At 33.3% G+C, this 26,917-nt stretch overlaps 2 protein-coding genes and 1 long non-coding RNA gene across 3 annotated transcripts; 2 read left to right on the top strand and 1 right to left on the bottom strand.

The window, feature by feature from the left end:
• Positions 1-210: 210 nt before the first annotated feature.
• Positions 211-1,501, bottom strand: LOC109134973 (uncharacterized). Its single transcript, XR_002039853.3, has 2 exons — positions 984-1,501; positions 211-318 (listed from the first exon to the last, which is right to left on the bottom strand). It is a non-coding gene; the product is annotated as an uncharacterized LOC109134973 (long non-coding RNA).
• A 12,235-nt stretch (positions 1,502-13,736) lies between these two features.
• Positions 13,737-17,808, top strand: LOC104894051 (gibberellin-regulated protein 6). The gene is made up of 3 exons (XM_010680219.3): positions 13,737-13,888; positions 14,017-14,062; positions 17,210-17,808. The coding sequence occupies exons 1-3, from the start codon at positions 13,823-13,825 to the stop codon at positions 17,389-17,391; spliced, it is 294 nt and encodes a 97-aa protein (XP_010678521.1). The 5' UTR covers positions 13,737-13,822; the 3' UTR covers positions 17,392-17,808.
• A 5,492-nt stretch (positions 17,809-23,300) lies between these two features.
• On the top strand, positions 23,301-25,604 carry LOC104894050 (gibberellin-regulated protein 6). The gene is made up of 3 exons (XM_010680218.4): positions 23,301-23,480; positions 23,616-23,658; positions 25,024-25,604. Exons 1-3 carry the CDS (start codon positions 23,412-23,414, stop codon positions 25,203-25,205), a joined length of 294 nt encoding a protein of 97 aa, XP_010678520.1. The 5' UTR covers positions 23,301-23,411; the 3' UTR covers positions 25,206-25,604.
• The last annotated feature ends 1,313 nt before the right edge of the window (positions 25,605-26,917 follow it).

Here is a 26,917-nt window from a genome sequence, read left to right as displayed (position 1 = left end):
CGAGCGAAAATTGGGGGTATTCTCATCCATTTTTCCTTTTAGGAAAAGTAATAAATAAATTAATTTCAGGCAAAGTAATAAATAAATTGTAACGTCCCGAAAATTACATAACTTTAATCGTCAGCGGAAGCATAACTTAAGCATGTGGGTTATGGCCCACAAATAAAATAATAGCCTAAAATTGAAAATCCACTGTACGATTACTCATCGTAAAATAATACTTGTTTATCCATCATACAAGATATTCTAAAACATCATAGAATCATACATAATCTCCATAACGCAGTCTATTAGTGATCCACAACTGTTCTTCCTTACCTAAAACATAAAACAAAACGTCATGAGCTGAGGCTTAGTAACATACTACTCTAACAACATAAATTCATTTCACATCATTTTATTTATAAATAGGAAGGAGAGAATAAGTAAAATTATTTTGCGAACATATCATATCATGCATGTTACATTATCTTCTTTATCATGTTCATCATTTGATTCATATTATTTGGTAACTTGGCTCGTATAACAGAAGGGACGTCTCCCCAGAACATAGTAACATCGTAAACGGAAGGCAGCCACCCGAGGACAAAGCCCTCACTAAAAGGAAGGTGGCGTTAATGCCCATAATATAGAAAATGCGCGGTGCCACCCGAGGACAATAGCCCTCACTAAACAGAAGGTGGTTAACCGGACGGAAGGTACGTGCACGACCCAGGATAACGGGATACTTGCCAAGAACCATCTTTCACTTGAATTTCATCATGTTTCATTTCTTTTAAGCATATCGTCATCATCATGAATAATTATATTCTTTCATTTCATCCATAACATCATCATCATCATCATCATCATTTCATAGCATCATATCATCATAACCATCATAAAATATTTCATTTCCCGCAATCCATATATAAAACATAATATTAATCATGATCATAAAACATACTTCGAAGGGGAATGCGGGTGTTAGCAGTAGACGTTACCTGAATTTCCTGCTTACCAACCTTGATAGTCGGGGGAGGCTCGTAATATCCTTTATCTTCTTTAATCTATTCAAGAATATTTTTATTAATGAATGTTTCATTATTTAGCTTTTAAGCCTAAATATTAGTTGGAGCTTATTAAGGTCATAGCGGTCATTATAACATCATAAAGGTCTCATTAAAGGTCGTTATTATCTTAGTCGTTAACAACTTCTTAAGGTGACTCTTAAACAACTAATAAGTGAAATAACTCCTTTAGTTATACTTTTAGAATTATTGAGACATTAAATTATATTAATACATATATATAACTATTTAAAAGCATATTCTTATTATAAGGGTCCATAGTTAATCATCAATTAATCGTATTATTAATTAAGTTTCTCACTATACTAGAACCATTAACATTATTATAATATTATTTAATCTCATAAAACTAATAAGTCAAGCTATCTTGTTATTATAAGTGAACTTAAGTATTAGTGAAGTAATAATAACTCAAAGTCATATTATAAATAACAAGCTTATTGGATTCTAATTAGTTTCAAACAACTCACTTTATTTAGTAATCATGAAATATAGCCTAATAATAGATTTTAAGTCTTTTAATAAAAACATAACAAGTCCAATCATCCTTTAGCCCAACATAATAAAATTCAGATTATAAACACTTAAGTCTTAGTCCAAAATTATTCTCGTAGGCCCAAACTAAAATAACTAACAAACGGACTAAACTTGGGCTTAGATTAATGAACTTAGGAAAATCAGAATTTCTTTAAAAGAAAGCAGAAGATGGCGTTACCTCTAGATTGGATCCGATCCGAAAATTCATTAAAGGGGTGAAAGTTCGGTGTGCGGTTTGGATTAGGGCCTAATCCAATCCGATCCGAATAAAATTTGGATTTCAATTTTTCAATCCGAATCCAAACCAATTAGGGTTTGAATCCGATCCAATCCAATCCGAAATTTCATACTCTAGATTGGATCCGATCCGAAAATCCGATTTTTTAAAACTCTAGTTTTTCGATAAAATAAATTAAGCACAACAGAAGCCTAGTAGATCTAGGAAATAAGGAATTAAGTGCAGTTAGTGTTTTAGGGGAAGGATTGCAGTGCTATGTGTATTGGGCTATTTGGAGTAGTTTTTTTATAATAAAAAATCAGTTAAACACTTAAGCCAATCCAGATACATAATACAAGACATATTACTATTTGGTTATATTGGATTTTTGGATCCAATTACCCTCAATCCAATCCGATCCGAATATCCAAATTTTCAAAAAATCTTAATCCGAATCCAATCCGAACACAGTTCGAATCCGATCCGAATTACTAATTCGGATTGGATTGGATTGGATTTTGGATTTTATCCGAATAACTTTCACCCCTAAGATTGGGTGCCTTCTATGCCAGCAGGGAAATGACTCCTGCTCTCTTCTTTTCTTCCAATGCCATTTCAGTAACGTGGTTTGCCAAGGCATTATGAACTGGTTGCATATAAGGATGAGTACGCAAGAAAATATCTATGTGCACTGGAGAAAATAGGGTAGATTGTTCCGTAGCAGGATCCAACAACAAATTGCTTATGCTTACCTAGCTGCCACTGTATACCACATCTGGAAAGCTAGAAATCACACACTAAGGGAAGCTGCAGTTTGGAGATCCGACTTTGTCAATAAGAAAATTCGGTTAGATGTATGTATTAGAGTCAAAAGGTAAACTCTGCCATAGATGGAGAAATAGTGAGCAACGATGGTTTGCGGATTTAGTTGGATAGGGCGGATGTTAATCGTGTCTGTTATTAGCCTCAGTATGGTATCTTTATTGTTGTCTGTAGTGATGGTTGGGTGTTGAGGAGTTTTGGTTGGTGTGTATTGTAGCTGGTGCTTTAATGCTCTTTTGGTAATAATAAATTCTTACATTTTTTACCAAAAAAAAGTAATAAATAGAGCAAAGAGTAATCAAGCATTTAATTAAAGCACAAAATCATCATACATGCCACAAACTTAGAGATGAATTTTACAACACACAAACGATAAGCCAAGATGGACAAATAAAGGGGAGACACGAAGGTTGTTGCCTCCATGGTTCCCTGCTTCAATTGGAGTGAGAATTTAAGATCTTGTCTAATGGCGCCAGAACATGCCTAGATACCTAAGTTAAATCTAAGAACTAAACTATAACCCCGTAAGGGGGTTGGACTATGCTAGTGCTAAGCTACGCTAAGGAATCGAGAAATGCTAGAGTTTATTTGATGGATTGCTCGTCCTTTTCTCTTGATAATATTTTCTCTATTTATAGAGAATCATAATGTGTAACTTCCATGCATGTGGGGGGAACATGTTTGAATCATATTTGATTCAAACCTTAACTGTTTTCTGACACTGAATAATCGTTGCCCACTAATGCAAGCTTGCCTTCATGTTGAACCATCTTCTGATTATCTTATGATTGTTATTCTTTCACTGCCTTATCTCTTGATAATCCTGATGATCTTCCTTTGGATTTTGTTGACATTTGACCTCTGTTAACTTCGCTTAATGGGCTTTATACTTATATTGGGCCCTTATGTTAAAGCATAAAATAAACCTTTTGAAGTTTGATATAAATTAAACCTTTTGTAACATAATAAATGTTACTGGACATCCCACATCCGAAAATGGTAGTAACATCGATAGACAACTTTGACCATCAATTTCTTCAATTGTATATTTTTACAAATTATTTAAAAATTTAAAAGTACATATTTATATTAACTCAATAAGAATTAAAGTAATAACATGTACCTTACATATTACTATACTAGAATTTTTTTGCACGCGATGCGTGCTTGAATTTTTTTCGAAACAAAAACTTTATTTTCTTCGGTATAAGAGTCAAAATTTGAACATTAGACATGCGAAGCATAATTGTTTTTAGTTGCAAAATTTGATTGATTTAGTTTATGTCACTTAAGTCTCTCACCAATCTTTTTTGTTTTACTTTTCAAAGTTAAATTCTATGAATAAAATAGAAATTTATTTATGATTTCTAATATTATAATTTTTTAGTTGATTTTTGAATTAAGTACGGTACTTCATAAATTGTAAAGAAAGCGGACACTTTGATTTCAAGTTAAATTTTTCATAGGTTGTAGTTTGTAAGTGAATTTTTAAGTTTTTGTAAAATTTTCTCATTTTAGTGATTTGCATAACGTAAATTATGCAATTTTTTTAGTTGACTTGTGAGTGATTGTTATAATTATATTTTTTGCATTTTTGCTTGAAGCCCACTTTGATTTGTAAGTGAATTTGTAATTCGGAATGGGAAGGGGGTAACTAGAGATGGCAATGGGTAGGATTTGGACAGGGTCCTCTAGGATCCAAATCCATATCCGTTTTTTAGGCAAGGATCCATATCCTACCCGGATCCACTGGGTAATAAAAACAAGGATCCGGATCCAGATCCGGATGGATCCTATGGATCCGGGTCCTAAACGGATCCAAAACGGATCTTTGTCTATTGTCTTCAAACTAACTTAATTTTCACAATAGTTATCTAATATCAATCAAAAAATACATTTAATTTTTGAAAAATAATCATTGCAACTACTTACAAGTATTCAATTATCAAACTGTAGATTAGTTATCAACCCAATTTTCGAACTTAATTATCTTGTAAATTCGCACAAAAATCACACATTAATTAAAATAATAATCTGAAATTCAAGCGAAAATCCGTTTTACATGTACTAACTAATATTATAATATTATCAAAATATAATATTAAATTATAATAATATTATAAAAATGGGTAAACAAATCTGGATCTGGGTAATAATTTAGGACCCGGTCCAGATCCGTTTTTTTCAAGGAGGATCCATATCCTGCCCGGATCCATAGGGTCCAAAATTTGAGGATCCAGATTCGTCAAAAATGGATCTGGATCCACGGATCCGGGTAGGGTCCATTACCCGTTGCCATCTCTAGGGGTAACATAATTTCTTCATTCGGGGACACCATAGCTCCCCCTTCCCTCATATAATAGAGATATGTTGTACTTTAATTCTCGTATAATATTTTTCATAAACCTTTTTATCTTGATAATTAATCGCTACTATATACTCCCTCCGTTTCCTAAAGATCTTCCCTCTTTCCGTTTAAGGGTGTTTCCAAAAGATCTTCCCTCTTTTGCTTTATTCCTTATTTGGCAAAACAAATTTCCCTATTTACCCTCTCATGTCACTATCATATGGTCCACCATTACATTATTAATTCAATTTTACTCCCTTTCTCTCTCCTACTTTAACCCCTTTTATTTGTTTATTTATCTAAAAACCTTTATCTCTCATACTTTACTCACACCATTCCCCACACAACTTGATTTTCCTTGGTATCTGTAGGAACAGTAAGTGGGAAGATCTTTAGGAAACGGAGGGAATATATATAATAGAAAAAGATAGGTCCAAATATATGTAAAAGTTTCATTATATATAGGGAATACTATAAAAAAGTAAATAATTTTTTTCCTTGTCTAACTTTTAAGTTTCAATTTTACTACAAATACACCTCTATTTTTTTTATCATGACCCACCATTAATTGTGAATGGTTCTTAAGAATAGTGATCTGTAAGTAAATTTTTGTAAATGTTTTTGTATGTATTGACGGTCTAGGTGATTAGTTTTAGTTTGTATGCTAATTTTAAGTTTAATAAAGTTTCCTGATTATTTGATTGATTTGCGTAATTTTTATAACGTGATTTTCTCAATTGTATGAGTGATTTGTAAAGTTTCTTCTTTTAAGTGATTTGTGAGTGAGTGTTGTAAATTAATTTTCGGTAGTTTTTTTTTTTAGTGCCGATTATGATTTTGACATTACTTTTATAATTTAGTAAGATAGGGGGGGAAAATAGGCATTTCAAAAGAGGACATCGTTGCTCCCCCCTTCCCTTATATAATAGAGATTAGTGATGTGGTAAGTTTTAATATTTAAATAATATAAAAAGTTAATACAATATACCTATTAAAAAATGAAAGAAGTAAATTCCAAAGCTAACTTTCATGATATTTTGCTTGTTCGTTCTAACTTCATTCATTTTTATCGGGGTCAATTACACTGAAAGATCGAGTGGGAGCACATGCATCAACGTTGCTCTTGGCCTTTGTTCGATTATTAGATTTTCAACTATTTCAGATCCTCGACCGCCTTCAATTATCACCATTAATATATCAATATCTTTTATTGACTTGGAAATTTGTGGCGTGAACATATTACTAGATCTGATGCATACTATGACACAATTGGATCCGATCAAATCAGCAATATATCTACTTTCTCAATGTGACGAAAGGACTTGAATCAAGCCAAGTTTTCATTTGTTTCTTACTTATAACAAAACACAAGGAGAATAAGGCTATGTTTTTTTAGATTGAACTGAATTGAATTGAATTGAATTTGTTCGAATTAAACTGAAATGAAATAAACTAAACTGAATTAAACTGAAATAAATGAAAACTGTGAGAATAAACTAACTAAACTAAATTGAAATAAAGTGAAATAAATTGAAATATAGTGAACTGAACTGAAATGAATGTGTCTCAACTGACTGTGAATTGAATTTTTATTAATTCGGTCAAGAATAAAACCTAAGTGGTAGAGAAGGAGCCATGTACAGAGGAAAATTTACTTGGCATTCCTTTCTTAGAGAGTGGAAGTGATTTTTTTTTTTTTTTTTTTGGGAAAACTATTTTCTCTACCATTAAACCATTACATTTTTACATATACTGTTTTTCATTCTTTACAACAAAGCAAATATATGAAAAAAAATATTATTAAAATTATTTTTCTTCCAAATAAATATCATCTCATGCCTCGTTCTTTTTTTCATCTTGTTACCCCGGCCCGTGAATATAGTTTACATACTTTGATACTTACATGGTGAGCCATTACTGTGAATGATTATTAGAGTGCTCCTCCATTATGCAATTCATAGATCTTGTTGACTTCTTGAACTTAATTCAATTCATAGATCTTACAATCACCTTTGAAAGTGAAAGTGATAAGAGCTTAGAAAAGATGGACCATTATGTCCCATATGTTATGATTATTAGAGTGCTCCTCCATAGTGTCAGATTAGACATCCACAACAATGACAGTCGAAGGGCTCAACCCCGGAATATAAGTTGGTTTTAGATAAACAAAATTTTGCGGTCCTCAATCCTAATTTAAGGTCTAATAGCTTAATAGAAGTATTTAGTTGTAGAAGCATAACGATGATTGAAAATCTATTATCTTATAAAATTGAATAATTAGATAGTGTACCTATGTGATAGGTAAATGTTTTATCTATTTCCATCATTAACATTAATTACGTGGTCGAATATTAGAGAAAGCTAACCTATATTTATCTTTATATCCAAAAAGAATGGTCGCAAAATTAAATTCAATTGAGAATTGAGAATTATCTCTATATCTCTTTTTGTGTGTGGAAGTCATAAAATAAGGATTAAAGAACCAACTTTTTATTTTTTGGTCGTAGTCGGGCAACAAGATGAGTATTTTAATAAAGAAAGTCATACAAAAATATTACTTCATGTCAATTACTGTAAAACGGGTCTTTTTTAAGAAATTAAAACTAAAAAGTACAAATTTCGTGTCAATTATTGCAATTCATTCAAAATACTTATAATTAATGGCGATTTTTAAAGAAAAAACTCCAAATTATCAAATTATTAAAAAATGACTGAAAGAAAAAACGAGCTTACAATTTTCAACTTTCAAGCTCTGAATTTACTCCAATCATTCCCGTTAACAAAAATATTAAAAAAAAACAAAAAAGAATAATTTTTGAATCCCTGACCAAAATAGTTGAAGTATTAGGAGTAATCCATTGAACTATGTCATTGCTTACATTCTACTCCATCATGCACGAGAAGTTATTGAGTTTATGTAGAATATAATATGCACCGATTCGAGTACAATCCACAAACATAACGCAAACCCCATGTTACTTCGGCCTCATACTTCGGAAGGATTTTGTTCGGGACTGAAGGCTGAATTATTGTCCTCACTCAACACCTCAACCTCAAGTCTTGGTGTAACTTCTCTTTTTTTAGAAAAGTCGTGTAACTTCTCTTTCTTTTTTAATTAAAGGATCTTGTTAGCTTATTAAAACTAAAAAAATTATAAGGTGAAAGAAACGCATTATAAACTGACCCTACTCAATAAAATTAGTTTTGGTCAATTTTTATAGTCGCCCAAAGAACCAAAACTAAATGGAATGTTTCACCACCGTCATAACTTAAATGTAACCATGTTAAACAACTCACCTTCCATCTCTAGCTGTCCTCATATAGGACATTTTTGACAAAATTAGCGGTTTTAGTAGCTATTAGCGGTTGCAGTAGTTGTAGCTGTAGGGGGTAGTTGCTAGCTGTCTACTAGTAGCTGTCAGCGGTCAGGGATTAAATCTATACTAATATATTAAAAGGCGTTCCTAATCGTGGAACGGTGCCACGTGACGCTCTCCCTAAAGCATGTATTTTACTCCATGTAATTCACAAACAATAAAAAAAACTAGAAATTGCGTAGCACAAGGTTTGATCCCATGACCTCAAGGTTATATATTAAAGTCTTAAACACTAAACCAAGTGATATTTATTGTTACTACTCTAAAGTATACTATTAATAAATGAAAATTTTCCTTACCCGGGGCATAGCCCGGGCCTAATAACTAGTTAGTTGTTTAATTAGAGGTGTTTGGCAAAAGTAGTTGTTGAAATTATAAAAGACAATAAATGACATTTATTCTAATACGAAATGAACTACAACCATTTTATATGTTCATTCAATAGTTAAATTCAGAATTTATTTTTTCAAAGAAGTTATGCAAAAAGGAGTTTACGACTTTTTAGCTGCTAAAAAAATGTATAAATCTAAGAAAATATTCAACCCTCGAAAAATTTATATTACCAATTTTACTAAAATACTTGTAAAATATCTTATCTTTAAAATAAATTTTTAAATTACATCTCTGCTATTGTAAAATAAATATTGAATTGCATAAAATAAAACAATTAATAAACAATAAAAGGAAAAAGAAATTAAAAAATATTGGTTAATAATTCTACCTTACACTATTTTAAATCTCAAACGTTACTTGTAGTAACGTTCCACAACCGCTACTCATAATCTACTCCAACTGCTACCCGCTATTACAACCACTACACTCATAATCTTGTCAAACCGCTAACCGCTACCTCAAACGCTAGTGCCAAACAGGGCCTAACTCGAATAACACAAGAAATTTCATCCTGCTACAATTTGACTTCATGCTTACTAACGCACAACTTCGACTATTAATATATTTATATTTCTACTGGTAAATAATATAAAGGTTAAAAATAATATGTAAATAAACATTGAGATAGATCCAACACATAAATAAAAATATTATGTAAATAAACATTGAGATATATCCAACATTAAGGTTAAAAAATTATGTATATTTATATTTTTTTCCTGTTGTCCATCTTGTTACTTTCTTCTTTCGTATGTTTAGTGCGTTAGGATGGCTAATATTATAAGATATCTGGTTGAGCTACTTGCTTGCTGCCTAGACTGTTGACTCTCTAGTGCTGCAGGTTCATACCCTTAGTTTTGATAATGACAAAAGGGGGAAGAAATGTTATTGGTATAGTTAAATTTTTTATCTTAGTTCCTATGCATGTTTTGCTCATTTCCGTTCCCAGTCCTAGTTGAGTCTAGTTACTTAGGTTGTGTGTTTTGCTAATTTCTGTTTCTCATTTCTGATTTTATTTCCTTATACTAAAAATGCAAAAATGAAAAAAAAATTTAACCAATTATTTGCCATCATCAAAAAGGGGGAATATTGTTGTATTCACTATTTTGATGATGACAAATATTTATCTTTGATTAATTTAGTTTCTTTTATTTCGTGTGTTTTGTTATATTTATTTATTTTATTTTATCTTATAATTTGGGTTTGTTATTTTCTCTTAGGTTTATTATTTTATATCACAAATATCATGTTTAATAACTTATGGAGAATTGATTAGGAGTTTAATCAAAAATTAAGTTATTAAAGTTATTTGTGTTTTTGACAACAGTTAATATTATGTACTTTGATTTTTTGAAAATATTAGAAACCATAATATTCTTGGAAGTAAGTATATGCGCAGGAAATGAACATGCTAATTGACGTGAAGCTTTGTGAGGCGCTAACTTCCAGCACCTAAAAAGAAGGGCGGTTGAAGTAGTTCCTAGATTTTAGGAACTACAACAACCCACAACAGCCTACCTATTTCTAAGGCGTGTGATCGTGGGTGAGGATTTAAAACCACAACAGCACAACTTCAAACAGATTTCTAACGGCTACAAAGTGGATGAGTGAGGCTGAATTTTTGCTCCCACTATGTTCGTGGAGAAGATCATGGGGCAATCTGTTATCTACAAATAGTTGTCTGTAACGAACAAAATAATTATGCTTTCAGTTATTCTTGTAATATCATTCAAAGAAAGTGTATTCGGTTTCTACTCTTCTTTATCTATTATTCATTGTACTAGAGATTGGATTGTGTGAAACAAACTTTGTAATCATTTTGAGAGAACAAGAGAAAGAGAAAGAGAAGAGAGAAAGAAGAAGAGTTCTAGTGAAGTCAAGAGAGAAAGTCACTTGTTCAGGGGGAACAAGGTGACAGGGAACAAGTTCGTAGAGGAACAGAGAAGGTCCTATATTAGGTTGTACAAAAGAGAGTCTTTTGGCCTAGTGTACATATTAAAGAGAATTGAGTCAAAATCCCTCGTGGTCAAGGTTTTTCTTCCTATTCAGCCTAGTAAGTTTTCCTTGTAAAAATTCTCGTGTTCTTATTTCTTTTAAGTTTATGTACTTATCTCTTTCTTAGATAAAGATTATTTTATTTCCGCAAAAAAGTTTGAAAATCTCCCCAATTACAATTCACCCCCCCCCCCTCTTGTAGTTGCTCTAGTGTTTGTACTCGACTAACAAAACTGAATAATATGTACTAGTACGACTAGACAATTCACGGTGTCAAAAACAGACCTAACCTATGGGTCCACACGCATCAAATCTGCATCCGATGTGTTCAGATCCGACATAATCAGGTTTTCTGACCGATCCATTCCTATTCGGAATCAACCCAACCCAGTTATAACCGAGCATATTAGAACTTAGCCCAATCTGTTACCAACCCAAACTTAATCCGAACTCAGTTATATCCAAATACCAAAATACAAACCCAATCTGCATCTGACCTAAAGTCAATCCAAACCCAATTAGACCCGAGAAAACTCATTTAGACCCAACCCATTGTAACCCGACCCATATCAACACATCTCATTACCGACCAAAGATTATCAATCAAATATGTTTGCTCAAAACTTTAATTCATGTTCTTATAAGTACTTCTATATAAGATATTAAAAAATTATTATTAATAAAATCTCTGGACATATTTGATAATATGATTATAGTTAACATTGCTCAAGTTTATTAACTTGTTCATTTATGTATTTATCGCGTTCACTAGTAGAGAAACGTCGATTTGCGTCGGACCTGGGACCCCTATTTGCATCGGACATAGATCCAACAGCACAAGTCTCGACGCAAATGACGAATAAGTGATCTGTGTCGTATCAGGAAACGACGCAGATATTTTAACCATTTGCGTCGCATGTAGCATACGGTGCGACACAAATGACCAATTTGTGTCGCACAGTACACAAGGTGCAACGCAGATAGCTCTTAAAAGTACCAACAAAGCAGTCTGAACCATGCATTTTCCATCCGCATTCATTTGCGTCGCACACAACTTAGCATGCGACGCAGATGAGTTTTTAAGCTTTCATATTTTCTCTTTTTCAGCTTTATATTTTTTTTGTTTTTTTTTTTCATATACTAAACGAACATTAATAATGTAAAGAATTTAAGGGCAATGTGAAGAGGCAATGTCCAACATTAGTAACATTTATTTTATATTAATAATGTCAAATATGTATTACAAAATCTAGAATGAGAGACGAAAATATGTAAACTAGATATAAAAAAAATACATTGCAAATGTAGAAAATATGTAAAACTAAAATGAAAGTAATCGAGGGCGAAGCACTGCCGACATTTTCCGACGAAGAAGACGAGAAGAACCAAACACAGATCTGCAAATGAACATAAGAATTTCAGAGAATTAAAAAAAATCCTAGATTAGAATAAATACCAAAAAAAGTAAATAAAAAATCAGATATAAAAAGTAAAAAAACAGAAGGCCATAATTTTCAGATGCATGAACTGAATCTAGAACGTTTTAATTTTTCACATCTGAAAATGAAAAAATGAATTTTCAGATCTGATAATTAAAACAAAAATAAGATCTAAAAAATTAAAAACGAAATAGACTATGATAAGCGCCAAAAATAAAACAGAAAATTAGATCTACAAAATGAAAAAATGAAGAAACAAAATTGTAGATCTATAAAAAAAACCCGAACCTGTCAAAGTGAGAGAGAAAGAGTTTTCGAGGAGAGAGAAAGAGTATTCATCCATGGCGGTTTTCGTTGTTCACTGACACTGCTCGTTCTTCAATTTTGTTTGCTGACACTACTCGTTCTTCAATTTTGTTCGTTGTTCACTTGAGGCGCACGATTAAGAGAGAGAGAGAGGGTGAGAGGGTGAGAGGGAGATAGAGAGAGAGTGAGAGGGTGAGAGGGAGAGAGAGTGAGTGAGAGGGTGAGAGAGAAAGAGAGGGTTTGAGGATTTGAGAGACGCTGCTCGACTTTTTTTAGGGTTTGAGTGTGAGAGGAATATAAAAGCCGCTAGCTAGGGTTTAGAAAAAGTGGGTTGAGCTTTTGGGCTGATCTGTGTCGGATGGGCCAAGGGGTCCGACGTAAATTAGCCTTTTGCAACATACACTAGTTAAGTGCGACTCAGATAGGGCTTCAAATTTCATAACTGGATGCAGCGAAGTACGTCGGATGGACCTCAATGTCCGACGAACATGAGCTATATGCGTCGCACATCAATAGGGTACGACGCATATAGCTCGTATCTGGTGTTTATGCAATGATGTTTTGCGTCGCATTGTTCGTAGCGTGCGACACAATTATGCTTTTGCAAATCGTCCTTTTTCTACTAGTGATTGTCGCGTACACAGACATACGTATGACGTCACAAACTTCGATCGAATGACTAGAAACGGACGGACTCAAACATATAATAGACCATTCCAACCCCACCCGATTCTGACTCAAGTCACTCAAAACACGACCTGAGCAGACTCAAGTCCATCCGAATCCAATTAACTGATCCGCACAAACCCATTTAGAACCCGATAATGTCTACTCAAAATCGATTCGAGCCGAGCCGAAATAAGTCGATTCATACCCAACCTGCACTTGATAATACGTTGGTCGGACCTGATCCAAACTAAGTGACTCCGACCCAACCCACACTCAATCCGAGAAAAGGTTTGATACAATATGATCTGACATTAATACATCCAAACAGGCTCGGGCCAACCCAAACCTACCCGATAACCCAAATTAACACTCCCACACACTACGCATCATAGTTCACAAGACGAGCTCAGCGATATTGGCGGGGGAGATAAAGGACAGTTTGGGCATTATACTTAAAACGGGAGAGGCCGCCAACTGAAAGTCAATGCAAAAGGTATAATTTGTTTTGTTTATATGGGGTTTCCAAAATTAGTTGTACCTAATAAATCTATAAATACCCCTTACGAACATAATCTTAGGCATCCCACATTAATCTCCAATCAAATTCTCCCCAAAAGCTTCCTCCACCGTCTCTTAAGTTATATTGCAAAATGGCCAATTTTAAGCTTCTATCTGTGCTTTTGGCTATCCTTGTCATTTCCATGCTTGCCACTGAGGTAGCTTTATTAGTTTTAATGTATACTGCTGATTGTTAATTAGCTGAAATTACTTGTCCTTGTCAATTGTTTCTTTGATGAAGTACATTTTGTAAATAAACATACTAATGTACTTTCCTTTCTTATAGGCTTTGGCAGTGAACAATTATGGGAATAATAGTTTGAAACCTTACCGTAAGTTACCATTCTAATTTCTAATGCTCCCTTACATTATCTTTTCTTTAACAAAATAATTAAAGTTTACTCTTTCAATTAGGGTTGTAAGCTGTTCAACTATAAGTCAATTTCGTGAAATTAATCCATATTACAAAAATTTAATTTTATAGTAGTCCAACAAATTATGATATTGTTACATTAGAGCATGACCACTCATGCCCCAAAAAATATGTCTCCTCTCTCTCAGCATCAACTTTTTCTCTCATCTTACAAAAGTTGATCATATCTTATGACACATTTTGACAAATACATCTCACTCATGACCCAGAAAATAATTCACTTAGAAAGTGTGTCAAAATATAGCAAAATGAATGTCTATTTATAGATCACAAAAAAATAGGATTGTTGGTGATTTTTTTTTTTTTTTTTTGCGATTTATATTTTTAAAGTTATTCAGATTACAAAATCTAAATAACAATGACTAACCTTTCTGATTCAGCAGCCACATGTAGAAAAATGGTTGGTTGGCTCGCTGTGACGCTGGGTAGTACCGATACGTCCAATTGTTTATGTGCATGAGTGGCGCTTCTTCATTGGCTCTTACAATTATTGCCCCATAAAACTCACTGTTTTCATTGTTTCCTAGCCAAAATTTCCCCACTTTTTCATGGACCTCTCCATCTCCTTTTACATGACTTAATCCATGATTTGGATCATAGGATGTTCAAACATGGATTGAGTCATTTTATGACCCAATTTAAAACATGAAAAATTCATGGATGGAAGGCAATGTCTTTTTTTTCCTTGATGGATGACTCAATTTCATGATCAATTCTACCATGAGTGGGCATTCTCTTATATAGTATATTATGTCATCATGATTTTATCATTTTGATATATATATATATATATATATATATATATATATATATATATATATATATATATATGAAACTTTTGCCAACTTCACACAAAAGGAACAACAAAGATCTGTTAGCTTAATGTTAAGGCTAATATTTATGCTTAGCCAATATCCCTCGCTTGCTTAAATTTCGTAAACATGTAGTCTTTCCAAAAAGAATAATTAAAAGACAAAGACAAATGTCGTGATACAACATGATCCCGAAGGGTACAATACCTAAACAAAAAACAAAACAAAAAATATTATAGAAAAAGCTAGTAACATGTATTTTAAATGTCAAAGTACATCTAAAATGTACTACTCTATTTCTCGTCATGTCATTAAGAAAATTTTCCATTTTTACATTATTATTAATGTCTCCCACATGCACACACATCTTTTTTTTACATATATCTACAAACATTGCATAGAGTAATTTATTTCAATTCTTCCTTCGATAATTTTGAAATTAATCCTTTTTCACCCTAATTAAAGTATATCTTTTTAATATTTCCTCCATGTTTTTTATTTGCAATGCTATAATTATGGTACTATTTATGCACTTACTTTAACCGAAAATATATGCATAACATATAATACAAATTTTAGCATGTAATGTATTATTGGATTCATCTCAAATATATACTTATAATATTTCATGTTTTAATTTTTACAAATATATAATTAGAGATCTTGATGGTCAAGGTTGTATATCAGCAAGCATGAAAGTCAAAATGTTGCAAGTAAAAAGTATTGGATAAAGTATTATAAAATGACTCAAATTTTTTCTAATATTATATTATTAAATGTCAATCATAAAATCATGAGATCATCTATAAATATACAGTGTACTACTCCCTCCATTTCCTAAAAATCTTCCCACTTACTGTTCCTACAGATACCAAGGAAAATCAAGTTGTGTGGGGCATGGTGTGAGTAAAGTAGGAGAGAGAAAGGGGTTAAGATAAATAACAAATATAAAGGGGTTAAAGTATGAGAGAGAAAGGGAGTAAAATTGAATTAATAATGTAATGGTGGACCATATGATAGTGACATGAAAGGGTAAATAGGGAAATTTGTTTTGCCAAATAAGGAATAAAGCAAAAGAGGGAAGATCTTTTGGAAACACCCTTAAACGGAAAGAGGGAAGATCTTTAGGAAACGAAGGGAGTACTTCGCAACAAGCAAGTTTATATTTTCATATCTATTATTAGTTACAAAACAATCGTTAATTATCAAAAAAAAAAGTTACAAAACAATCGTGCTTGAGCATAAATTAAATGTGGTTGAGTGGCATATAGAGAAATTTCTTTTTCATTGTCATTAAAATTATTACAGTGACCAATCTTTGCTTTGAGAGTGATTTTACCACATATTTACTTTGTGAAAGTTGTAGATCTGACAATAAAATTGAGTTAAGATTCAATTATTACTTTATTTGGAGTTATGTGCTAGTAGTTAGTTATGTTGTCTGAAATATTATTACTAAATAACCTCTAAACATAACAATTTGTATAACTTGCTTATAATAAGGCCATAAGGGTACATGTCATCTAGAATTACTCACACAAAATACACTTAAAAGTAATTTGATGTTTTGTGAGATAATCAGTAGTTGGGATTACGAAATAACAACTACAATTGAGACCGTTCTTGTTAATATTCCGCATAAGTATAATTTAGTTGAATATATTAAAACTCCAAATTTTGAGAACTTGGACTTTTCAGGTGTAAAACAAATATTATTAACGAGATTTCATTATATGTTACTCCCTCTGTTTCAAAATATAAGTCATTTACGCTTTACGAAAATTTGCTTTGACCACAAATATCTCTCAAATACGATAAGTAAAAATTATAAAAATTATACCGTTGGATTTGTCTTGAAAAATACTATAATAATATTATTTTTTAAAATTTTATATCAACATAAATTAAGAGTAATTAACGGTCAAAGTTCGACCTCGAACATCGTACGTGCCTTATATTATTGTGAAACGGAGGGAGTACTGTATTACCAAATGATTTTTTGTTATGCCTTTAAGACAATTGTCATCCTCCAATCATGTATGTTTCCTTGATGATTTTGTAAAAAAAAAAAGTTGTTTCCATGTTACTTGGGACATTTTTATATTCTTGGTACATAACGTGACCAAGAAGAGATAGTTCCAAGTATGACTTTTAACAGTACGTTTTTTTTAACCACCAACCCTGGTGTTGACATTGGTTCCTTAATAACTTTATTTGGTTGAAAAATTCAACAGAATGCCAAGGACGATGCGTACAAAGGTGCTCCAAGGCTAGAAAAACCCACGAATGCATGTTTTTCTGTTTGAAGTGCTGCAAAAAGTGCCTTTGTGTACCACCGGGTACCTACGCTAACAAAGAAGTATGCCCTTGTTACAACAACTGGAAGACCAAGAGGAATACCTCCAAGTGCCCTTAATTGCATCTAATATCCTCTTCTTGAAAATAATTCTGTCCCTAAAATTATGAGGCGGAAGGTTTATTGTCTATGCTTGTACTACTACTACTACTTTGTTCTTACGTTGAGGAATAGTACTAAGTTTTTGGTACTAGAATATGTATGCTCGTGCTATTATTTGGAATTAAGGTTATTATTGAGTTGTAATTTGTGAGTCCTTACTTTTTTTTTTTTTTTTTTTTTGAGGGGTTGTGAGTCCTTACTTCATCGGCTAATTTTCCAGCCTTTCATTGGAATGAGGTCTAAAGAGTTGTTATAAGCCCAACAATTGAGAGTTGTCACTAGGTAATACTCTAGTGTTAGGGAATTAATTATGTGTATTTATATTTGGAAATGCTTGATATAAATTTATAATGAAGATTTTTGCAATTTCAGGCATTTCTTAACTCTTGTCGAGTGATTCTCGTATCATTTTCAGTTGAATTATATAAGTAGATCAAGAGACATGCTAAGATCTACTATATATAATAATGGGCCAATGGCCCAATTAGCTCGAACAATGGGTGTTTGCTTGTTCATATCAACTCCAAATTGTTAGCTAGATTGTCGTTAATAATTGATTAGAGATATATAATTTTAGTTATTATTTAACGATAGGTAAGTACTTTCTGATTAACAGACATATCGGTATGTCAATAGCTATTAACCAGAAGAAGATAAATACATTATCGATTATCTGTCGGAAATTTTTGAAGATTGATAGATAAAAATTTTAATTACTGGAGCTAAAGGATTGGTATTAGGCCTGTTTGGCAAATCGAGTTTAGATGTTAGCTGTTAGATCAGAGTTTAGAGTTTGCTGGAGTTTTAACTTTTTGTTCAGCAGATTTGACTGCTGATTTGACAACTTTTTTTTATAAATATGTTTAGTAACAATTAACTACTTTTTTGAGGGGAAAGAGATGTGCATTAATCAAGGGACAGAACATCCATCAATACATAAGGAGCAACTAATCTGGGATAATGATTCTCCCAACACTGCTCTACACTAAAAAGCACAACTCTAGCGAGGTTATGGACAGCAGCATTTCCATCCCTCTTGACATGACTAAAATGAATAGAGTTCAAGTTCTTGCTCAAACAAAGAACATCCCCTAAAATAGAATCTAAATCTGAAAAAAATAAAGACCCTTTTGACAACCTGGAAATATCAACGAGGGCATCTGACTCAACTATAACTTTCGATAGTACATGAGATCTAGCACTGCGAACCGCAAACAAGATAGCCTTGCACTCGGCAACATCCGGAGGCCACCTTCCCCTTTGTCTTTGAACACTCGCAAAAAGGACCTCGCACGACGAATTTCGTGCTACAGCCGCTATACTCACCCAACCATCCATGCCAACATAGGCATCAGTATTGATCTTCACGGAGCCTTGAGGTAGAGCGATGCATCGACAAGAACTAGCGTGTATTGCACGACAAGGCTGGCCGTAAATCTGGTTGTTATACTCCTTATACTCCTCTACTTGACGACATACTCGTTGGCTTACTACCATTAGTGGACAGCAGATATTATAAAAAACAAAGCGATTTCGTTCAAACCAAATATTCCACGCCAAATAACATCCTCTCTGAACTATCTTTTGGTCAAGCTTGGACCATCGCTCCACCATCTCGCAACCCCCCTCCTCCCCGACATTACTCATCATTCCTCCGCAGCCATGATCCTCCCACAACCTACTAATCCTAGTAACAATTAACTGATTGCTAAAAATTTATTGTCATTTGTTTGTGTGAAAGGACATTTATAGATATTTTAATACATATCGTAGTATTATTATTAGAGGCAAAAAATTCATTGAACGTACTTTTACCTAATCCTCTAAAGAAAATAGGCTAGGAGCTTTTTCATTTTAAGAGTTTTTATTCCAAAACTCTCTTTTACCAAACACCCCTTTAGAATATTTGATTAGTCAAAATTCGAAAAGTGGTCCAAAATTTTCTTTTTACTCCAAAACTTTAATAGTCAAACATCCCTTTAATATTTACCACTGAATAATTGCAGCTATTTTTGGTATTTACTTGGATATATGTTGCATTCTTTCTTCATCCAAAAAAATATAATTCTATACTTAAAATTGACCTTTTAGGCTGGTCACATAAAAACAATATCCACCACACAGGCAGCACATGATTTGAAATCCTTTTTATCAGTTTTGGGGCATCATGAAGCTGCATCCTGGATCATGTACTGCTACTCATATGCGAGCACATGTATGAAGTCTGAAGTGGGTCCGTCCTTAAATTCCATTCAAAGCTCTCCCTTCGCTAGCCTATTATTTCAACGGACCTTCTGTAATCACTTTCTTCACTAATCATCATCACCTTGTTGGCCATTACTTTTCAATAAAGATTAGAGGCATCGAGCATTATCCAGCAACCGCGACAAGATCAAAACTATCTATAAGTGATATTATACCTCGTCGGTTATGAAATAAGTAAAACATTTCTCTTGAAAGAAAAGTGTTTTACTTATTTCAAAACGAATCAAATATGATCTTAAAATACTTAATCAATAGATTAAAGATATGAGGACATTTTTATAATATAAAATTATTTATTTGACAAAACTAAATCATAGAAGTTGTATGTGCTTCCTAAAAATTTACTTTTTACAAAAAGGAAAAAAGTTACTTAACAAAATCCTCTAATTTAGTGCTTAATTGTAAATTTGCTCATCAAAGTTAACCAATTAAGTTACATCTTTTTAGGTAAACATAACAAGATTTTTGACAAGACCTCAAAATAACAGAAAGTTGACCCAATAAAATTGGATTTCAAATATGAAGTTGCAGTTTGAAACACTATGAAAATCCAACATGGAAACTCAAATATAAGTGGGGCAAACTATACTAAAGACATTGGATTGGGGGGTTTGGTAAAAAGATATATACTAACAATTCTCTTGCAGCTGAGCTTTTAGCAATCTCGGAAGCACTTCGATATGCGGTGTTGTATAGCCTCCCCAAGGCTATTATTTACTCTGATTGTAAAGATGCAACGAACCTCCTCACAGGAGGTCACTCTGATCTTTATTCAAATCTGATTAACATGTGCAGGCAGTGGCTCACCCAGAGACCGGATCTTCAGATTAAACACTGTAGCAGGAAGTTCAATCTAGTAGCTGATCGGATGGCAAAATCGTCTAGAATCATGGATGGGGATAGTGTTGTAACTAGGTTTTTCCCCAACCCCCCTAGTTATTGTTCGGAACAAATTCTCGCGGATTGTAATATGTTTGACTTTATTAATTAATGAATGAATGATTGGCTTTGTTTACCAAAAAAAAAACTATACTAAAGACAACCTTATGTGATCCATTGGGTGGAATGACCAAAAACATTTATTCGAAAAAACAGAAATTTCTTAGATAAAACCAGCAATTGTATCCTACTTATGTATTTTCTCCTCCTTAATCCCCTTTCCGTTTTCACTATCATATCTCCATCTACTTAATCCCCTTTCCGTTTTCACTATCATATCTCCATCTACTTTGTGGCATACCGTACTAATTAAGTTTGGTATCATCCCATCATGAAATTGCTCATTCTCCAAATTTGTTGGGGGTATATGTGCTCAAACATGAGTTATATGTAGGGTGATAATGAATCTGGCATGCTTGTTGAACAATTCGAACTCAACTAGGTCAAAGCTTAGCTCGTTGTGGCTCGCCTCGAGTTCGACTTCGGCTCGAAACCTTAACGAGCCGAGCTAGTTATGACAACCTCGACTCGAAAAACCCGTGAACAAGATTATATTTTTATATATAAAAATAATGTATTATTATTATGTAAGTACACATAAATATATTTATTGTATATATTATACAAAGATAAATTAAAAGTTCTATTGTCCACGAATAAACTCAAAAAATAAATATATTCCAAAAATAAATATAAAGAAGCGTAAACCAAAAATAATAATAAGTCAAGCTTGTTCATGAACAACTTGATAACCGGTCGGTCATAGCTCGATTCATCAAGTTCTCACCTCAAATTCGAATAAACTTAAATGAACACGAGTCGAGCTAACAAGAGTTCGGGCTCGATTCGGCCGATGAGCATCCCTAATTATAAGTAATCATCTTTATTTCGTATTTACAATTTGAAGCATTATGGTTCTTGAATTGAGGCAAACAAAGTAATATTTACTTGTAGTTCCTTGATGTTTAATTAGTTAAAATGTAATATTGTGTTAGTTTATGTTTTATCATCATCAATGTTTACTCGAATTTAGTCAAGCATTGTTAGAAGAAAACATTACATGTAAGTTAAAATTACGATTATTTCAACAATTACCCCCGAGTCGTTTTCAGAAAATTCACGAGGCACCCTCATACTTTTCAAAATAAAGGGGGTACCCCTCAGTTTCATGGTTTTAAATCCAAATAGCCTTAATGACTAATGATGGGTAACTTCGTTAATCTTAATCCTAATAAAACCCTAACTCCCAATTTCCAACCCTAACCCCTAACTTATAACCCTAACTCTAACCCCACTACCACCCAACCCTAACCTCTAACTTCTAACCCTAACTCTAACCCCACCACCACCTCCCCCACCCACCCCCATCCCCGCAGGCCGTAGCCACCCATCCCTACCCATCCCCACAGCCCCCTACCCCCCACCCCCGCCGATTTCCACACCCCACCCCTGCCGATTTTCGCACCCCTCCTTCCGCTAATTTGCATTTTTCTCTCTCCTCCAACTTTGATTCACTTTCTCAGCTGCTAGGATGAAGAGGTGGGGGAGGGGGATTGCGGGGCTGTGGGGGTGAGGAAGGGGGCTGTTGGGGATAGGAGTTGTGGGGGGTGCGGGGCTACTGACTTTAGGGGGTGCTGCGAGGGAGGGGTGGTGGTGGTGGTTGGGTGGTTAGGGCTTTAGGGTTGGGGTTAGGTGTTAGGGGGTTAGGGCTAGAGGGGTCAGGTTTAGAGGGGTTAATTAGGGAAAAAGAGGGTTAATTAGGATTAATGTCTGACGGAGTTAATTATCGTTAGTCGTAAAGAGCATTTGGATGTATTACCATGAAATTGAGGGAGTACTCCGTGTATTTGAAAAGTGCGGGGGTGTGAATTTTCTGAAAACTCGAAGGTAATTGGTGAATAAACCATTAAAATTACTTACCTCACATCAGAAAATGAAAAGGAAAAATTAAATCGTACTCCACTTACTGAAGATTGATTTTTTTTTTTTTGAAAGAGTACTGAAGATTGATTTAGCCGTATGTAAAGCTGTCAAATACTATCGTATTGAAAATATTTGACATTAATCCAATTTACTCAATTACAAAAAAATAAAAACCCAAATTTAGAATATCTTCCCTTATTAATCTCAATTTTTTATTTAGTAATACATATTTCCAATACTAACGAAAACCACCATTCTCCAAGGCCCTCCTCCAAAACGTGAAAACGAAAACCTCAATATGGATGTAAACGTCTAGCGGCGTGGCGCAAGTGCGCAACTAACGTTCAGTTACTTTGTACACTTGCGCAATTTGTTGTAAAGTTGTTGTTTTCAGGTCTTGCTCTTCCTGTGCACCCCAAATAAAAATCTACTTCTCCCCATAAGAACTGTCCCTATGTGCAAAATCACGTCTTGATTGAAGGAGCTAATTACTTGTAGAGTTGTAGTATTTACATCTTGCCACTCACCAATTACCATTTACCCTTTCCAAAACCCAAAAAATATCAGAAACATTCGCAAGTAGAAAGGATAATTAGGACATTTTTATAAAAAAGTAGGGCCACCGCAAACTGGAACCAAAGTAAAAGTGTCCATATTTTTTTTTTGACAAAGTGACCATATTGGGAGTCTCAACTTGGGAGTTGAGTGCACCAATTGAATCTATAAATACCCGTCTATAATCCTCTTACATAGGCATTCCAAAATAAGCTTCATTTCCCATTGTTTTTTTCTTTTGTCTTCACAAATTTCTCCTCTTGTTTTGTTAGTGTTTGTCTCCATTTCAAGTGAAAATGGCCAACTCTAAGGCTATCTCTCTCCTTCTCTTGGCTCTCATAGCCTTTTCCATGCTTGCCACTGAGGTACTTTTGCTTACTTCCTAAACTTTGAGGACATTTTAATAAATTTTTTACACACTTGAAAAAAAATTATCAACTTTTTATTTTGCATGTTGGGAACATTTAGTTTATGTTTTGTGACATTTCTTTTGTTTTCAGGTTTTGGCAAAGAACTATGGACCTGGGAGTCTGAAGGGTTCTCGTAAGTTACCATTTCATTATTCTATTTTCTAAGCTAAAGGATTCTGTTCTGAAATATTTTTCATACTCTTGGGGTTAGTTGTTCTAAAGAATTTGCTAAATTTCACGTAAGAGTCCGACATTTTAGAGAACTGTTCTCCGCGAAACATGCAAAGATGGGACATTATACGATGGAGAATATATGTAACATGTTATATATTCTCCTCGTAGTTTTAGAATATATTTTTGTACATACTTAAACTGACTTATTGGTATCATGGTATGTTCTAACTGCTACCCACCAATTCCTCGTTTGGATTTGGTGTGGGAACCAGTTTTTCGTATAGGCATTTTCATCACTTAGTTGTGACTAGTGATATTTTCAAGTTAAAGTTTAGATAGCAGACCATTTGTTACAAAACACAAACAAAGGAAATACTTTAATAATCGCACTTTTGCGAGCCTCACTTACTTCCACTTTTGTTTATGGTACAAAGGGTACTTTAATAATTGCACTTTTTCAACCCTCAAATTTCTTCCACTCTTGTTTATAGAACAAACAATTTGCAATTAAATCGTACTAGTCTAGTAGTCTTAATTACTTTTGTTCTTTGATTGTTGATTTATTAGGACCTACCAAACATTCAATTGAAATAATTGTCAATAATCAAGTAGTACGATTTTAAGTTCATTTGTCATAGTATTGGATTTTTAAAGATTTTGGATGTTAATGACACAGATTTCGGTCGTTTTCACGTAATACCAAAGAAAACAAAGTACTTTATTCCTTTGATAACATAGTACCCACATGTGAATGTAAATGTATAGACTTATAGTATAAATTTAAGAATTTTGTCAGTGTATTCTGAGCAATTATAGTAATACTTAGGGTAGATTTGATGCTGAATACTACATATCCCTTCTCATTAGGGATAGTTACATCTAAGACATCATGGTTTTGCTTAATAGCAAGAGGTTAGCATATATTGTTAAATAATTTGGACTGTTTTATGTTCTGACAAGTATTGAACCTTTAAGGTTTCAAATTGACTAGTGTCTTGAATTTCGGATTCGTCAAAGTCTTTTCTCTCTATATTTTTTTTTAAAGAAAGACTTAACAAGGATTATATTCTAAGCATACACATTTGAGAGGGACCAATAGTAAATTGCTAGTATGTTAAGATTTTGAGTAACATTAATAATCTCCCACAAGTTTAATATAATTTTTGTTATATACTCGAGTGTATCGTGCTAGATTAGGGGCTCGCTTTGCTCGTTATGATAATTCTAATAGTTTAGCAAATTTCTTTTGTTGCTATTATTACCATGGAAAGATGAAAACTATAAAATTTTATTGTGACATTTTCCTTGTTTATGTATAAAACAGAATGCCTTGGTCAATGCACAAGGAGATGTTCACGGACCCAATACCACAAACCATGCATGTTCTTCTGCCAGAAATGCTGCAGGAAGTGCCTTTGTGTCCCACCAGGCTTTTATGGCAACAAGCAAGTTTGCCCATGCTACAACAACTGGAAGACCAAGGAGGGAGGCCCCAAGTGCCCTTAATTTCTTATTTGACCAAGTTAATACTCCTTCCGTCCGAAATTAGTCATCAAATCTACCATGAAATTTTAACAAGTAGTATGAGAAGTAAATTCGGACGATGAACGTAATACTATTATTATTTTTACTACCTAATTAATACTTCAAGCTAAAAAGTACTAATCTCTCATTAGTACTAAATATGTATTTTTCAAATTTATTTTCCCCTTAATTATGTGGATTTGATATTCAATCGATCCATTGGGAGGTATAATGGGCTTCTGTGAAACTCCCAATTGAGAGTGTAATAGGCTTGGCTGATATTTTTGGCCAATCTATATATGTGTCATATCTGCTATGTTGTCTAGCATTATTATATTGTTGAATGTTGATTCAAAGTTAATGAATATTTTCAGCTTTTTATGTTCTGAATCTCTACCACTTTGTCTCCCTTTCTCTTTCTAGATCTCTACTTTTTACTTTTTTTTAATTTTTCTCATGTTACCAGAGTAACTGTAAAGGGCGGTGATCTGCCAAGACACATGAATTCATTACTTATTTAATGTAAGATAAGGAGTAATAAATAATGTACACTTACCCCTTACCAAATTTAAGTCCATCCTTATTAAATTCTGGTGATTAAATTTTATGAGATTCATTTGAATAATTCTTCAATATTTCTTTTTACGTGAGCTCCTTTCATCATATTTTAAAAACACTATTAAACATAGTTGTTTTCTATTTTCTCAATCAAAGTATATAGTCCGTCCATAAAAATTCTTCTTACCTTAAAAAAAATATTAAGAATTTTTTTCTTGAATAATGCAAAAGTGGATTTTAATTTCAGAAATATGCCCAAAAAAAAAATTCTCTGCGTACCGTCCATGTAGGACGGCACACGAGAAACTGTTTTTTTTGTTTTTCCCCACGTAAACCGCTACCCTGAGTACTGGTTTACCTGGGCAAAATGTTGCAAGAGCATATCAAACTCTGGCATATGTAAACCGCTATTACAAATAGCGGTTTATGTACAAAAAAATCCCGATCAATGCTGCTTCCCCATAACTGGCAAACTGGGGGGAGTTGGGGATTTCAGTAAACCACTACTTGGAGTAGCGGTTTTCATTAATGAACCGCTACTTGAAGTAGCGGTTTATATCACTCAGCACCAAGCTATGGATTGGGGGGTTCAAGGACCAGTGAACCGCGACTTGAAGTCGCGGTCAATTAATATTAACCGCTACTTCAAATAGCGGTCTATTTTTACAATAACCGCTACTTTGAGTAGCGACTCATAAGGGTAAACCGCTATTCGTAGTAGCGGTTTTACTTAAGTAGAAAAAAAAATTCTCGCGTGCCGTCCAACGTGGACGGTACGCAGGGAATTTTTTTTTTTTTTTTGGGCATGTTTTTGGAATTAAAATCCACTTTTGCATTATTCAAGGAAAAAATTCAAAATATTAAACATACCCTTATCTTTTTCAATTTCGTTTGAAGCTTTTTTTAAAAACTATTGCAACTTTTTTTTTTTTTGAAATAGAAGGGGAATTATATTAAATCAAGTTTTGTTAAAGCAATAAAGCTTTTGGGGGAAGAAATACATGCAAACATATTACTCCATCCGTTTCTTTTTTATCTGTTTCATTTTAATGTACACATTATTATTTTCTTATTTTTGGTAACATGTTATATCTACTTTCTCCTCTTTTACATTCATTTGGTCCACTTTTTATTAT

This window comes from Beta vulgaris, chromosome 5, assembly GCF_026745355.1.
Source record: "Beta vulgaris subsp. vulgaris cultivar EL10 chromosome 5, EL10.2, whole genome shotgun sequence".
NCBI classification, from domain to species: domain Eukaryota; kingdom Viridiplantae; phylum Streptophyta; class Magnoliopsida; order Caryophyllales; family Amaranthaceae; genus Beta; species Beta vulgaris.
Note: the sequence above shows the minus strand (reverse complement) of the source record. Positions and strands in the feature narration are given on the sequence as shown.